The sequence below is a fragment of the Myotis yumanensis genome, unplaced genomic scaffold (assembly GCF_028538775.1).
Source record: "Myotis yumanensis isolate MYYU_CA2020_CCGP unplaced genomic scaffold, mMyoYum1.0.hap1 SCAF_6, whole genome shotgun sequence".
Lineage (NCBI taxonomy): Eukaryota > Metazoa > Chordata > Mammalia > Chiroptera > Vespertilionidae > Myotis > Myotis yumanensis.
Window position 1 is genome coordinate 12231610 of NW_027223757.1, and position 17396 is coordinate 12249005.

The 17396-nt window shown below is 38.4% G+C and overlaps 1 protein-coding gene across 1 annotated transcript in view; it reads right to left on the reverse strand.

Moving 5' to 3' along the window:
* CEP85L (centrosomal protein 85 like) overlaps window positions 1–10815 on the reverse strand; it is an 86011-nt gene extending 75196 nt beyond the window's left edge. Inside the window, exon 1 of the mRNA XM_070417554.1 lies at window positions 10576–10815. Within this exon, the coding sequence (XP_070273655.1) occupies window positions 10576–10648 (73 nt within the window). The 5' untranslated portion in view covers window positions 10649–10815. The remainder of the gene's footprint in view (window positions 1–10575) is intronic.
* Between the last annotated feature and the right edge of the window lie 6581 nt (window positions 10816–17396).

Sequence of the window (17396 nt, forward strand, 5' to 3'; positions counted from 1 at the left end):
AAGACAGAGCATTTCTGTAAGAATAGCAAAGATCCCAAGACAGCATACATTTGAACTTCTCTTTGGAAGGCAGTACAGTATGTTACATTTTTTAATATAAATTTCAATTCTTTTACACAGACTACTAACTTCCCAGTAGTAGTAAAATTCACACTGAAAATATAGAAAGATTACATTAAAAAAGGAGTAACCTATTATATCTTATTTTGTTTCTGAAGCTTTTATTTAATTGGAAGCAAAAATGCATACAATATCAAGTCTTCTACAATATGTTAATATGCTTGTAACTACATTTAAAAAAACAACTAATCTTATTTTTTAATGACAACTCTGAGCCAAAAGAAAATTTAAAAAAGACCACTGACAAAGCAGATTTACATTTTTACATAAAAAGCTGAATACATATTACAAATCATAAATACAAATTGCAGTGTTGTTGTTTTTTTTTTCAAAATGAAGGTTATCACCCATTCAGTATATTGAGACCAACCTTTATAAATAAAAGAGAATTGAACAGAAAATATCAAAGCACATTAACCCTTATATGACATCATAAGATGCACATACTAGTATCTCACATTTTAACATCTCTGAAATGTCAACAAGTACACAGTACTTCTGCACAAAGTTCAGAGCAGTGGCCTTCAATTGCCCAATTCTACCATCAATAGAAATTAATGTACAACTAACTTAAGAAGAATAAATGCAGGGAATACAACAAAAAAATCTCTCCTTAACCCACACATCTAATCTATTTCTGAAACTGTTCAGTCCATTTCAGAAGTGCCAATTGAATTAGAGCCCTCCAGCCCATCCCCACTGTCACAGATCAGACCTTTTGGTTTGACTACTGCAAAGAGCTCCTGCTAGAGTAACTCCATCAGAGCCGGCCTCTATGCTACTATCAGAATTATCTTCTTAAAATCAACATATTTATGTCATTCTCCTGCTTACATAGGTCTTTTGGTTCTTTACTGCATATTAAATAAAACTCAAACTCATTAAGTTTGGCAAAGTTCTTCATCAATTAGAAGCTTCATTTTCTAAAACTTCGCAAACCCTACCTCCCCAATTCTGGCTCCCCTACAAACACTCTCCAGCCACACATACCTAATCACTGCCTCCAAACAAATTAGGTTCTTTGGTAACTCCAAGCTATTTCCCTTCTCTACCTTTTAAAAGTCCCAGTATGCAGAATTAGCTTGCTCTCTAAGTGTTTTCTGATTCCTCCAGGTGGTATTAAATAACTACTACTTTGTGCTCTCCCAATATATCATTCAAAATTCTATTCACAACATTTACTAATTTAAATTAACCCATATATATATTACTTTCTTCACCATAACCAAACTGGGAACACTGAAAAACAACTTTTTTTTTTCTTTTTTTAGTCTCTAGCACAGAGCTTCACAGTTAGGCAGGGTTTCAATAAATGCTGTCATTATTACCACTGAGTACTCAATAAATGTTCGTGGTATAAAATTAAAACTCTCAAAGACTTATAGTTAGATCTAAAAAATATTCTTCCATTTAGAAGAAGAAGCTTTTCTTTTCTTTCTTTTTTGGTTGTTGTTGTTGTTGTTTATTTTTAAATCCAGGAGATTTTAGACTATCCCTGGAGCTAGTGTACATTTAAGTATCTATTTAAAGATCAGTAAATATTTTCCAAAGCAGCTAAAAATATACTAATAATTATAAATGGTTTGAGGAGTTTATAGCCAAAATTCCAAATAAACATGGGAAAACAATCTCTAATAGGATCAAAAGACCAAAAAAAGTAATAAAAATTGTAAATGTAAAATTAAAACACATTTTAAGATATTCATATTAGTAATAACCACAAAAAAAGGAAAACAACAACAGCAAATCCTGTTCTTCACAGGAGAATTTCTAGCTAAGATGGAAGAAACTTTTTCTTCTTTATTCCAGTTCCTCAAGTAACTAAAAATAAAACTACCTTATGATCCAGCAATCCTCACTTCAGGGTATATATAACAAACTCTCACAAGAGATATCGCAACCCCGCCCACCCCTTGTTTTACTGCATTATTTACAACAGCCAGGACAGGGAAGCAAGGTAAGTGTCATCAACAGATGAATGGATAAAGAAAATGTGATGTTTATTCAGCCATTAAATAAAAAAGAAAATCCTGCATCCATTTTTGACAATATGGATGGATTATGAGGGCATTATGCTACCTTAACTATGCCAGACAGAGACAAATACCATATGAGTACACTTAAATGTGAACTCTAAAAAAAGCCAACTCATGAAAACAGAGAACAGACTGGTGGTTGCCAATGACAGGGGATGGGGGGAAGGGCAAAAGTAGCCAAAAAGCACAAACTTCCAGTGAAAAGATAAGTAAATTCTAGAGATTCATTTACAGCATGGTGACTATAGTTAACAATGCTGTGTTGCATATTGAAAGCTGCTAACAGAGTAAAACCTAAAGTTCTCATCATAAAGAAAAAAAGTGTAACTATGTCTGGTGATGCATGTCAACTAAACGATTATGGTAATCACTTTGCAACATACACATATATCAAATCATTATATTGTATACCTTAAACTAATACAATATTATATATCAATTACATCTCAATCAAACTGGAATTGGCTTTCTTGCAGTTAATGATTTAAACTGAATTCTAAGTAATTGACAGCTAGTATTCTTTGCTTTCTAAATTTAAAAAAAATCTGGAAGTTCATTCATTAACTATTGTAACTAACTTTAAAAACATTACCACAAAAGGTATAAAACTATATTCTTCAGAAGTGATTCTGAATTTCCTATTTTCAATTCTAATATAACAAGGAAGAGCTTCAAACTAGGTTGGTTCAGGTTGAGGTGTAAACTACCTCAATTAAGAATAGTCAGATAAATAAGTGGTTCACCTTTCACAGTAAAAGTATTCATTCAAACCAATAAATATTCACCCCAAGTACTCATTATATAAACAAGGAATTTAAGAGTTAGGGTAGCAACCAACACAGATAAGACTATCTCCTTCTATGAAAAAATTACATGCCTGTTGATTTCAGAGTGTGACGGGCCAAAAAGCCCTATCTTCTGGTTACATGAAATGCTGTATTCAAAAGTTTTTTGGTAGATATGAGGAATGAGGGCCACATATTTAATTTAGTCTCTCACAGCCTTTGTTTCTGTTTATAAATTGGAAAAACAAGGTATGGTAAAAACTAATAAGAAGTTTTTAATAAAACCACTACAAGCGTGAGGGAGTATACCAAGTGGTATTCCAGAGGGGTTAAAATATAATTATTAAATATTAATATATTTAAATATAATTATTTAATAATATCAATAGAAAAATATTCTACATGGTAGCAAATTATGGGAAAACTAAGAAGGAAGTATTATCAGTACCCAGGAAAAAATTAAAAGAAACTAAATAAAGAAGTTGTTAGATCTAATTCTGCACATGCTACTTTTATTTATGTAGCATCGGCTTCCAAAGGAAGCAGAGTAGATTAGCAATTATTTCTCAATTAGCCATTTATTTTCTGACTCTTGGGAACCTAAGTGCTGTACACAATACATTTAAAGGCAAAAACTGAAACAAAAATTTTGGTTATTAAATTTATTGGGGCGACATTGGTTAATAAAATTATATGTTTTAAGTGTATAACTGTATGATACATCATCTGTACATTTCATTGTGTGCCCACCACTCAAAGTCAAATCTTCTTCCATCACCATATATTTATCCCCTTTACCTTTTACTACCCCTCAACCTTTCCCTCTGGTAACCTCCATACTGTTAATTGTTCGTCTTGTTTGTTCACTTGTTGCTTTCAGTTTTATATCTCACATATGAGTAAAACCATACAGTTCTTGACTTTCTGACTTATTTCACATAGCATGATATTCTCAAAACCATCCATGTTGTCGCAAATGGCAGTATTTCATCTTTTCTTATGGCTGAGTTGTGTTCCATTGTATATATGTACCACATCTTCTCTATCCAATCACCTCTCAAAGGACACTTCGGTTGTTTTCATGTCTTGGTCACTGTGAATAACACTGCAATGAACATTGGGGTACAGATAAATCTTTGCAAATAATATTTGAAAATTTCTCAGGTAGATACCCAGAAGAGAGGTTTGTTGGATCATACGGTAACTATTCTTAATTTTTGGAGGAAGCTCCACACTGTTTTCCATAGTTGGCTGTACCAGTTTACATTTTCACCAGCAGTGAATGAAAGGGTTTCTTTTTCTCCACAATTTCTCCAACACTTATTACTTGTCTTGTTGATAATGAGCCATTCTAACAAATGAGAGGTGGTATCTCCTTGTAGTTTTGATTTGCATTTCCCTAATAGTGAAGTTGAGCATCTTTTCATATACCTGTTGGTCATTTGTCTGTCTTCTTGGGAGAAGTGCCTGTTCAGGTCCTCTGTCCATATTTTCATTGGATTATTTGCTTTTTTTGGTGTTGAGTTGTATGAGTTCTTTATATTTTTGGATACCTTGTCAGAGCTGTTGTTTGCAAATATCTTCTATCATTCCATTGGTTGCCTTTTTGTTTTGTTGGCAGTTTAAGCGTTTTAGTTTGATATAGACCAATTCATTTAATTCTGCTTTTACTTCCTTTGCCTTAGGGTCAAATTCAGAAAATCCTCCTTAAGACCGAGGTCTATACGTTTTGTACCTATGTTTTCTTCTATGTAATTTATTATGCAGGTCTTATATTTAGGTTGTTTTAATATATGTTGAGTTAATTTTTGTACATGGAGACAAATAGTAGTCTAGTTAAATTTCAACTTATTTTGGAGTGTATTAAAACTAACATCCCAAAATAAGTTGAGGAAATTTATAAATATCTCCCCAATAATAAGAAACTTAATTTCTAGTCAAACTTCTCAGTAAATTATTCCTAAAATGAGATGGAATGCTCAGTATTAATGAAAAGGCTTCAGAAAAGCTTCAGTAATGTCATGGCAAGGCAGTATGTACTTCTAATGGTCAGTAAACACACAATCTTTGCATTACTCTACAGGAGTAATGTAACCACCTTATAGATCACTTTCTCCATAATAAAGAGGGCTGGTTGGATTAGAGACTCTCTAATCTCCGCCAGTTTTAAGTTACTCCATTCTCTTCTGACGTCTTACATAGCCTCCTGGAAGCACAGACTTCAGTGATGACTCCTTTCTCCGGCAGTCTCCTCTCTTCTGGGACACCACACTTACATCACCAGCTCTCCTTCTCAGTCTCTTTGGATGGTTCCTCTTCCTCTACCTGACCAGAACATCAAGTGTCCCAGAGCTTGATCCTCTGCTGTCTTATCTTATCTACAGTCTCTGCTATCTGCTCTCTACTCTCTCCATGTGATCACCTTTCAACACCATATACACACAGGTAACACTCAAAATTCCTACCTTCACCTCGCCCATGTCCTTTCTGAGCTCCAGACTGGTATGCCCACCTTCCTACTCAACGATCACATGAACCTCTAAAGAAGCATCCCGAACGTCACATGGCCAAAATAGAACTCTTTAGTCCACTTATTCTCCTCACACCCTTCCCCCACCTCGGGAGACACCACCATCCATTATAATTACTGAAGCCAAAATTAAGATACCATCTTTGACTCTTTTCTCCCTCATTTACCACCTCTAAACTATCAGTAAATTCAGTTAGCTTTGTTTCTCAAGTACATGTTCCAAACACATCATCATCTCCTAATCCAATCTAACCACTCCAATCCCAGCCATCATCTCCCACATAACTAACTACAATGACCTATTAACCTACTTCTCTACTGCTATTCTTTCCCTCACTCCTCCACAATCCCCGTCACCCCCTCTCCACCCTCAAAAAAGCCAGGAGAGATCTGTAAATACCAAAGATAAGGAATGCCTGCTTCATTCTCTGGTCCATAAAACAATGTCTATCTCATAGCAGGCACTCAATGTGCAGAGTGAAAGAATGAATGGTTCCTCCCATGGGTAGCTTCCCCTCATGGAGAATAGAATCCAAACTTCATGCAATGCCTTCCATTACCAGGCCTCCCTCACCTCCCATCCCTGCTCACTATGCTCCAGACTCTCTGGTTTTGACATTCCTCAAACTCCTCAAACTCACTCGCATCATGGAATTATTTCTGTACCCTCAGGTACAGAACGCTTCTCCCCTCAGGTCTGGCTCCTTCTCATCCTTCAGGTCTCAATACAGTGTTACCTCCTCAGAGAGGCCTTCCCTGACCAGCCTACCCAAAGCAGGTTTCTCTACCCATCCCCTGTCATCTCACCCTGTTCCCTTTTCCTTATATACTTAACACTAGCAGAATTGTCTTGTTGTTAGTTTACTTATAGATTATTTATTTCCACTACAATGTAAGCTCCCTTAGGGACCTGGGACCTTATGGTTCTTATTCAATAATGTATCCTTAGAGTCCAGCACAATGCCTACCACTCACAAACATTTACTACGTGCTTATGTGCAAGCACTATGCTAAGTAACAACAATGGAGTTTTTTAATCATAGAAAAATAGATACTAGAAATAAAATATTAGTATGAAGAGCAATTTCATGCTCTTTTTATGCTGATCATTCCTGTTCTTAAAATGAATAGCCTTATATAATAAATTCTACTTTTTAGAATATTATTCTGCCAGTGTAAAATATGAATATCCTTAAAGTAGTCAAAATAATGAGTATCTCACTGTAGCCTTAGGAATCATCTAGACAATCACATTCTCCATTTTTCAATGTACAATTTGAGGGAACTAATTAAGCTATCACTCAATAAACTACTACCTAGGAGCCTTCACATCTTCATCTTTTTCTCCAAGTACACATACAACACATTTCATCCAGTCAGAAAAATCACGACTCTGTAAAGCCTTTCTGTCCGCAACATACAGAAATATTCAGTGTAACAAAAAGAGGTTGTCAACTCACCATTTATTGCCTGGCCTCAAATTAGCTTCATTCAAGCCAAGAAGTGACAGAGCTTCAATTACTAATCAAGTTCATTTCACAAAAGTCATCACTGAAGTTGAGATGAAGCCCTCACGCCCCCACTGCCTATTATAAAAGAACATGTCCAACTGCCTTTAGGCAAAAGAGTTATGTTTCATTGTTACTATAGTACTTATAGGTCCATCTAATTCAGAACCACAGCAGAAACCTTTAGTATTTGCTGTGATCACACCAATTGCTACCACACTCATTATGACATCACTAAATACCTATGGCAATGCAGCAACTAGGCCAGCGGTTCTCAACCTGTGGGTAGTGACCCCTTTGGGGGTCAAACGACCCTTTCACAGGGGTCACCTAAGACCATCCTGCATATCAGATATTTACATTACGATTCATAACAGTAGCAACATTACAGTTATGAAGTAGCGACGAAAATAATTTTATGGTTGGGTCACAACATGAGCAACTGTAGTATTTAAAGGGCCAAAAGGTTGAGAACCACTGAACTAGGCAAAGGTAGATTTAAAAGTTGGAGGCACTGAACAAGTGACACTCCTTCAGATGACGTAAGTGTTTCTATAACATTTTACTTTTAACTTGAAACTGGCATATCCTGCCGCCACATGAATATATTAATATTTTTAAAGTATGATTTACAAAAAGGAACAAATTCAATATAACTAAGTATAAGTACTCAAAATAGCCCTATATCATACTAGATTTTTAACACCTAAAGGAAATGCATCCATCCTTCCAACTTTGGCACTATTATACATTTTGAATAGGTTGTTCTCGAAAAATCAACCAAATGCATAAAGACAAACCACACGTTCTACTTAAAATTAGTTTTTTTTAACCACACTTGTCAAGGCAATAGAGAAAAAAGGGGGAAGGTGTGTGATTGTACAGAAATATAGAAAATGTTTATCTTATTTTAATTTATAACACAGTTACTCTATAAAGCTGAAATATTGTTGGTAAAGCAAAAAAAAAAGTTAAATCCTAAAGCAAAGGTCAAAAGTTCAGTATTTTCCAAACCACACATTATTTCTATTTGTTTTTACTGGCATTACTTTAAAAAGAAAGTGTCCTCCAGTTTTTTAGAACACTAGTTCTATAATGCCTTTAGGTCTCCCTTTAGTTACATATTTGTATAAACAAACTAGTTTTAGAATTAACCCATATACTGAGATAAATTTATTTAAATAGCAGAAATTATTTATCCATGTTTTCCCACTGGCACTTCAGGACCAAATGATTGCTGACACATTGAATCAGAAGACTGGTTCTCTTTGTTTTCAGAAAAACTGTAAAATCACTCAAGTTAGTCAAAAGATGTACTGGACAATATTTCAAAAACTATGAATTTTCTTCAAGTTCTCAGAAACAGAAAAAAATCCCTACATGAATCAATTAAGAGGTCATTATCTTTACCTTCCTTAACCATCTGCTCATTTGCTAAAGAAACCACACAGTTTTTCATCTAACGTATAACTTTTTTAAACTAAATAAAAATAATTTTAATATTTGTTTGCTCAAGAACAGAATAAAAAAACATGTCGTCACTATTACTATAAAAGTAATCAATTACCAGCATACAGCTGAAAAAATTTTTATTGGAAAGGCAAGTCCTGACTTACCAACAATATCAAAGCTGGGATAAAATATATACTTTGTAAAGCAATCGTGTCCAAATTCCTTAAACTTGGGTAGATTTATAAAGTATCTTCTTCTATATTCTTTGCCACAGCAAAGATTTAGAGACTGCAGTATAATCTCAAAGCTTTAGTCACTTAACTTCTAAGCACTATGGTAGTTTTCTATCATAGATATAACAATGGAAAAATTGATACAATGCTTGGATGACATTACACCACTATACATGTTATTATTACAAATAAACTTTAAGAGGTTAAGTCACAAAAACATTACAGATGGCTTTTGACATGTACACATAATTGAAAGACTCCCTCCAGTCCATTAGGGATAAAGAAATGTCTTCTCACTTGAGGTACTTTGATTTCAGGATTGTAAATATTCAGTAAGCATCAGAAACTTCTCAACAGCTGTCTCCTCTATTATGTACACAAACATTATACATTTTAGAGAAAATAATTCCCTATTTATTTTTTTTTTCTATTATTTCTAAAAGTGTTACATGATCAAATTTAACAAGATAATTTCAAATCTAACCCTGGGTTATAAAATGTATGTGTATTTAGGTATAATATATAATATGTTGATTACAGTAAACAATACTGTATAGTATGATAGAAATTTGCTAAGAGGGTAGGTAGATCTTCAGTGTCCTCACTATACACCAAAATACAAAACAAAACAAAACAAAACAAAAAACTGAGGTGATGAATATGATAACTAGTTTGATTGTGGAAGTCATTTCACAATGTATACATATGAAAACAGCAAGTAGTACACCTTGACTATATACACAATTTCCATTTGTCATGGAATTGCATTATTTGACATTTTAATTAGCAATCTTCTGAGTTTGTATTCAATACTTTTTAAACAGCAGAAACTACCAGCAAAAAAAAAAAAAAAAAAAAAAAAAAGCCACTTCCAAATATTGCTTCTGCTTTTTTGTTTTGCAAATAGCTTTGAAAAAGGTATACAAAAATGTCAGTTACACAAGTTGAGCGCAAACATCTTATGGAACAAGGTTACTTAGTGGGAGTCCTAGAACCACCTAAAATAGTAGGGGCGGGGGGGATGTGTATGTACATACGAAGTTTCTTTCTGAATAAAGAGTCCATGTAACTTTCAGCTTCTCAAAGGGGTTAAAAATTCAATTAGGATTAAAGGGCCTGGAGGACCTGTCAACTTCAGACAATTTGTCACAGACTACCCTAGACTTATTTTTTTTTTATCCCAAATTGGGGTAAGATTTATCCTGATTTGGTGGCTCCTATGCAACTTCTGAGCGATGCTGGCATGAAATGGCTGTCCGACTCAAACAGCTCCCTTCGTACACCCAAGCCGGCAAACCCCCAAATCACCTTGGAGGGGAAAGGGAGATGCAAAAGGGTTGCAAACGGATGAACACCCTCATTGCTCCAGGATGCACGGGCTCCTGCAGAGCGTGCGGCATCCCCGACTCCGAGAGGGAGAGGGACGCGGGGCGGTCACCGGGTTGCAGCGCGGGGCTGACTCCCCTCGGGGGTCACTTGCGGCGAGGGCATCACCTGCCCCCCTCTCGCCCCTAAACGCGCCCTAAAGCAGCGGCCGCGGGCGTGGGCTCAGCCGACCGCGGCCCCCCGAGCGCGCCCCCAGACGCCGCCGCAGCACGGTCGCAGCGACCTTCCCGCTCGGGTCCCCGCGAGCCCCGTTATCCACGTCTGCCACACACCCCACGAGGGGAAGGAGAAGGATGGACAACAAAGCCCACCGAAGAGTCCCGGAGAGCTTGCCGTGGGGGCCGCGATGCCGCGGGCAGGGCCGGGGACGCCGCCGCCAGATGTCAGCCCGCGGGTCGGGGGCGGGCGGGCGCTGGGCGGCGGCGGGGAGTCGGCGGCGGGAGGCCAGGGAGGGGGCGGCGGGTCCCCAAGCGCAGCGCTCGGCCGCGACCCCCACCCCAGCCCGGGGACGGTCCCGTTACTCACCCGCCGGGAAGCTGCGGGCTCCGCCCGGGCTGTCTCGGCCGCCGGCCTCCGGGGCCAGGAAGCGCCCCCACATCGCGGGCGGGCCGGCGGGCTGGGGGCGCCCGATTCCCCTCGTCCGTTCTCCGCCGCCTTCGCCTCCCGCTCCTCCCGCTCCTCCCGCGGCGGAAACTTGCGCGGAGCCTGGGCCGCGGCGGCCGGGCGGAGGGCGGGCTGATAACGGCTGCTCAGCAGCGAGCGGCGGGCGCGGGGGCCGGATGCGCCGCGGCGGCGGCGGGGGCCATGCCGAGCCCGCGGGGCTGGGGCCCGGGCCGGGGACGCGGCGGCTCCGCGGCGACGGCGGCTCGGCGTCCGGCTGAGCCCACGCTCCGCGGCTCCACGCGAAGTTGCAGCGGCTGCTTCTCTCCGCCCCTCCGCCCGCGGGGCCGGAGCTGGGCCGGGGGCGGGGCCTGGAGGGCCGGGGGCGGGGCCCGGAGGGGAGGGGCCTCGGCGCTTACATAAGGCGCGCGGGGCGCGCGAGGCGGGACTGCGGGCGGGTCGCGGTGGGTATTCCCTTGGTCTTGTTGGAGTAGGTCGGCCCGACCCGCCCGCTGCATCCCTCCTTCCCCATCTCCGTGCCCTGCGAGATGAGAAAAAGGCGATAACGGGGCCCGGGACCCCATCTTCAGCAACCCCCTCCCTTGGGTAATCCCCGAGGCCCTGCAGGGCACCTCTCGAAAGAGACCTGCAGGACCTGCATTGGCAACACAACTGCTGAGATAAAGACTAATCTAGAAGGGAGAGGGATTCCAGGTCTCATTGGGGATTGGGATTAAAATCATCCACGTTCATTACACAAACATCGTTTATAGATCACAGTGGGGGATGAAAAAAGGTCGTAACTATTATACATACACCTTGGTCCTTTGAGAATGTAATAAATACTTGTTATTCCCAAACTCTGCTAACTGCCACTCAATCCTAAACAGAATTTTTTTTAAATCGTTTATTCCAGTGTCCCACGTTTTTACCAATGTGAAGGGCATGTTACTACACACACACAAAAAGTACATAAGAAGTTGAGGCTATGTAAAATATTTCAATACCCATTACAAGAGTAAAGGCAAATAGTAAACAAAAGTTGCTATTTTGGCAATTGGCACCAAAAAGAAATATTTTTGTCTTCCTACTAATTAAACTGGGATGATAGAGATTTAATGCAATTAAAATATTTGAAATACTAAGTGAAAATATGTATACGAAGTAAATTGTAACCATCCATTTTTTAAAACATGGATTCTGAGAATATACTGAGCTTATATTTTCCCCCACATTCATGATATATCCAGTATCCATGGTTCTCAAAATTATTAAAATTTATCAAAACACAAGATCCAGAGCCTGGGGACTACCTAACCAGTACTAAGCCTAATGTTGTAAACTGGCATATTTTTGTTTTGTTGTGACAGACTGTAAAGACCACAAGGAGAATCTCAAGCAAAAACATTTATTATTGAACTTCAGTATCTTGGTAATTAATCTTATACACCAAAATAATACAAGTAATGAAAATAGTGACTTGTATGTTTGTGTGTATACATGTACATAAATTTATTTATGTGAAAGTCAGATACTTAATGTTTTATGAGGGAACTTTTAAAAAATATAAAATAGATCACAAAGTAAAATAGTACTTAAAACACCATATTTAACATCAAACCATATTAAACTATTTTAAATGTTACATTCAAAGAAGGTTATTTAAAAATGAAAAATAACCATTCCGCTCATAAATATTTAATTCTTTGGGTATGAATCTCTGAACTAATTAAGTTGAACTTACATATATCTTTCTTATATAAATTTATCATATTTAGCAAACAACCAGAGAACTGAAGAGTGATATAACAATGGGTTAAAGTAATATTTTAAAATTAGAAGAAAATCTTGTGCATAATATGGGGAAATCTCAAGAGAAGTTAATGTTTACAAAAATAAAAAATACCAAAACAAAAAGAACATAGAAAAATCAAACAAATCAATAATGATTAAAATAGTTCCTAAAGAACAATTGATATTTGATAGAAACAGATTTATAACTAAAGTCTAAAAATTCCAAGGAACAGATACTTGTGGTGTTATCAGGGTATAACAAAGACCATGCTATAACCTCTTCCAGATCACAAAAAGGACAAGTTACTGAATTTATTATGGTTAGTATAATCTCAAATAATCATTTATAATAATGAAAAAGAAAACTAAGAATCAATGTCTTCTGATGATGGATTTGAAAATCTTAATTGGATTCCTAATAGATACATTCAACTATACAAAGGTGAATGGCAGACATATAGGTTACTAAACCTGTCTGTGCCTCAATTTCTTCATTTGCAATTTGGGGTTTATAATAGTAAATACCTCATAGGATTGTTGTGGGGATTAAATGAATAGTCCTTAGAACAACTCAAGTGTGCACCCTATATTGGTGATACGGGCATACAGTCTAGAAATGGAACTCTGATATACCTCATCAAGAAAAAAATAACATCCATTGGTATATCCAGGTCAGTTATAAATGATGCTTTGTATATATGTATCAGAGTGGAAAAAGTACTGATTGACATTGTTTCCTGACCTTTTGAGGTTACTGATTATTCCAGGGATTCTGATGCAATGGTACACTCAAGAAATATGGACTAAATTCATTGAAGCCAAGTTCATTGACACCTTCATTCGAGGCTGTGATTCCCTGAGCTCCCCCTGTGGATGTCTGCCTAGCGATTGGGTTTCCTGTCCTGCCTGTCATGACCAAATTAGAGGAAGGAAGATTAGGAAGAGGTAGCCAGGTGGTGTCGCCCAACCAAGAGGGCAAGGACACCTCATCTCAAGTCCCTGATGCCTGGGAGATACAGAAAATGAATTCCAACTGCACCTTTGGCTCCAGAGTTGGGTTGCAATAGCCAATGAGAAAATAGGTAAGCTATGGGCCACTAAAAAGGTAATATATGGAGCAGTCCTTTGGGTGGGAGATGAGGCTGGGAGGGATGGAAGTCAGCCAAAGTCTTCCAAGGGACCATCAACGTCTACTGGAACTCCTTAGGACTAATGCCTTTGTCAATGGAATTTATTACGATAACTACCTGGTCATACTTAACCCTTAGAAAAGATTCAAGGAAAGAGGACAGCAATCTTGCCAATGTATAAAGAGGGAAACTTTTCTCTGCCTATTTTCCTATTCAGATACCAGAGGTATAAGTGGAAGGAGAGAAGTGTATCGTTCAAGAAAGCAGACCATGCCTTCAGTACACACACACACACACACACACAGCCACCTATCTAACCTTCGCTAGTGGAGAAGAGGACTTGAAATAACTTAAAATGTCCAAACCATTATAGAATTGGATTTAAATGTACTCAGTGGAAAGGGTTTTTGTTATTGTTGTTTTATTGTTGTTAATCCTCACCCGAGGATATTTCTTCCATTAATTTTTTAGAGAGAATGGAAGGGAGGGGGATAGACACAGAGAGAGAAACATTGATCGGTTGCCTCCTACATGCACCCCAACTGGGACCAGGGATCTAGCCTGCAACCAAGGTTGGAATCAAACCTGAGACCCTTCCGTCTGCAGGCTGATGCTCTAACCACTGAACAACCAGCTAAGGTTAAAGGGGTTTTTGTACCGTTGGTAGCAGTTACTGGGGAAAAACCTTAGAGTATTTACTAGTATGTTCAATGATTTAACACATCTCCCTAAACCATATTTTCTATAATCCTCAAAACAATCTGTCATCGACAGTTAATATCAGCTCCATTTTAAAGATTGAGTAAGAAGACCCAGAGAAGTCAAGTGAGGCCTTACAGGCAGTAAAGAGCTAGAATTCAAATCTAATCCATATGACCCCAAAGTCCATGCTTTCCCCAATCATGCTCTCGAACATGTTGCAAAACTAAAATTATAAGATGTTTCTTCAGATGCCATGTGAGAAGGAAGTACCTAATTATAGGATTTCTGTACAATGTTTAGGGTTCAGCTAAGATTGGAAACCATGTGACATTAAGCTGCAGTGTTGTATGATTTTCTTTAGCTGCAGCCAGCAATTTGAGTATAGGAAGAACGAAGGCAGATAGACAAACAGAGTCTTGCAATGTGGGCACTTGGGACAAAGTGGCAAGGAATTTAAGAATATTGGTTGTAGAACTGATGAAATGATAGAGAACTGAGGCTAGCCTATCTGGAGAAAACAGTAAAATCAAGAGAGAGTTGAAATGTTGAAAGAATGTTGAGGGAATAAGAGAGTAGAAGTTTCATATGAAATCAAAGAACAAATATGAGAGTAAAGGAGTGAATGATGAAAAGATAGGGCATTAGGGTGAGTGTTAGGATGTTGGAGTTTAAGATTTCAGAGGTGGCACAGTGGAGGAATTAATCTATAAGGCAGTTGGAGTTGCATCTCTCTGGTCTCCCTTCCAGAAAGACCTTGATGTTCTGCCTCAAGGAGTGCAGTTGGCTGACAGTCTCCAGCTGTTAGCACCTGTGGGATCTGCCTCAGCATTTGAGTGGAGGCCACACTTTTCCTAGATAGCCCCCGCCAATGAATAAGGACTGCAGAGACCTGTGGCCTGCCATTCTTTCCCATGCAGAACTTCCTAATCATCAGGCTCTTCTCTAGCTCACCATTGAGTTGACTGAGACCTTGTCAGAGCCTTTCATTTCCAATCTGATTCCTTGCCCCTTTTATCTTTCACTAGAGGCCTGGTGCACGAATTTGTGCATGAGTGGGGTCCCTTGGCCTGGCTAGCAATTGGGGCCATTGGGGCCATCTCGCCCAATCTCGATCAGGGCCGATTGGGGCTGGCTGGCCAGAGGGAGGGACTGCGGGAGGTTGGCTGTGGGAGCGCACTGACCACCAGGGGTTGGTCTAACCACTGCATTGAGCGTCTGCCCCCTGGTGGTCAGTGTGTGTCATAGCAACTGGTCGGAATGGTCGCTTAGGCTTTTATATATATAGATAGGTGTTATCCTCCAATAAACCTCTTGCACTCTTAACTCCATTTTAGCTTCTGCTTCCCAGAGAAGCCAACTGAAGCAATCTGTGAAGAATATAAAGGAGTTGGGTTTCCCTCTGTTGGTTTGTTTTAAATAGTAAAATGGAGGTTCTATAGAGCATGATGAAAAGATTTCTGAGGACCGCAAACCCAGAATGGGTTATCAGGAAGGCAGCACATAGCAACACGGACTGAAACCATTCAACAGTACAGATAAATCACGCCTTACATTTTGAACAGCAGAGGAAGGCAGGATTGAGAGGAGCCGCAGGTTTAAGTGGATTCAGAATACCACATGGGCACACATGAAACTCCTGGGAGAAAGGCCTCCATAGTCTGACTGGGCTGGCCCTGGCAGCTGCTGCCCTCGTTAGAAAAGTTTGCCAGTTTCCAAACGTACTTACACACGGTAAAACATATTGACTTCATTGAGGTCAACAGGATTTTAATTCAGAGTTAAATAAAAGTTAAATTGGTTACAACTTCACTACCCAAATAACATTAAGACAGTTGCATAAAGGCTTCCATACTTGTAGGTAGTTGAAGAGAATTCTTTTCAATAACTGTTAACTTTGGTAGGTTTTCTTTCCAAAGAGTTTTCCCCTTGTTGCTTTCACAATGCAAGAACATAGGGATCTTTGGAACTACAGATAGAGTTACTAGCACTAAAACAATCCCTAACATGATCTGGGCTAATTTAAGGATTGGATCTTTTTGCCAAAATTTCAATGGAGGTCTGAAATTTTAACAAGCATTCAGAAAATGAAACACACGTCTAGCTACGATTTTCAGGTATATGGGGGAATATATTTCTTTTTGTATCTTTTTTTCTGCTTGTTAAAAGAATACCTATTAACAAGCAGAAAGAAGATAGTATAAAAATATTCATTATTTATTTAGTAAATATTTGTTGAGAACTTTAGTTTGGCCTACTTCACTAAAACCCTTTATAGTTTTTTAATTTCTATTGTGTAAACATACATATACACTGAATGGCCAGATTATTATGACCACCCTATCAGTACAATGAAGTGAATTAGTTATGCAAATAATAATAATAATAATAATAAAACCTTGAGAGTATTTGCTTAGGAAGTTTTCAATATTCAGTATTTTTGGAAGTGTCAATGAAGTAATGATGGGGTGGTCATAATAATCTGGCCACTCAGCATATATTTACTAGAGGCCTGATGCATGTAATTCGTGCAAGGGTTTGGCCCTCACAGCCTCAGCTTCATCCAGAAGGTCGTCTGGAAGGACACCTAGAAGGTTGTTCGGCCATCCAGTCTAATTATGCTTTTATTATTATTGATAAGATGAGAGCTGTTTTAACTTTTTTTTTTAACCCAAATTACCTCTCAGAAAAGATGAAGTCACTTTTTACTCCATTCCTTACAGCTTCTCATATTAACAGGGTCACTCTTTTAATTACTTTATTTTGAACAACAACATACTGATGGGAGAAGTCACTTAGTCTAATGTAAATTTAATTTGTAAAATCTGAGCTTTTAAAAGATAACTTTAAAATGTAGTGCAATAATTATTATATTGCAGTGATTGTAAATATATATTAAATATGACTGTGGAAAAAAGCAACATTTACAAATACAAACCTAAATTTGTATAATATATGTAAATAAACTAACATTGTGTGGAAATTTCACTAATTCACTTATATCTCAACATTTTAACATATTAAGTGGCCCAAACATATTTTTTAAATACACCTGAAAACAAATGGGATCACCTTATATTGGACATATCTAGACTAAGTTAATTAAAATTATTTTTTTTCTCC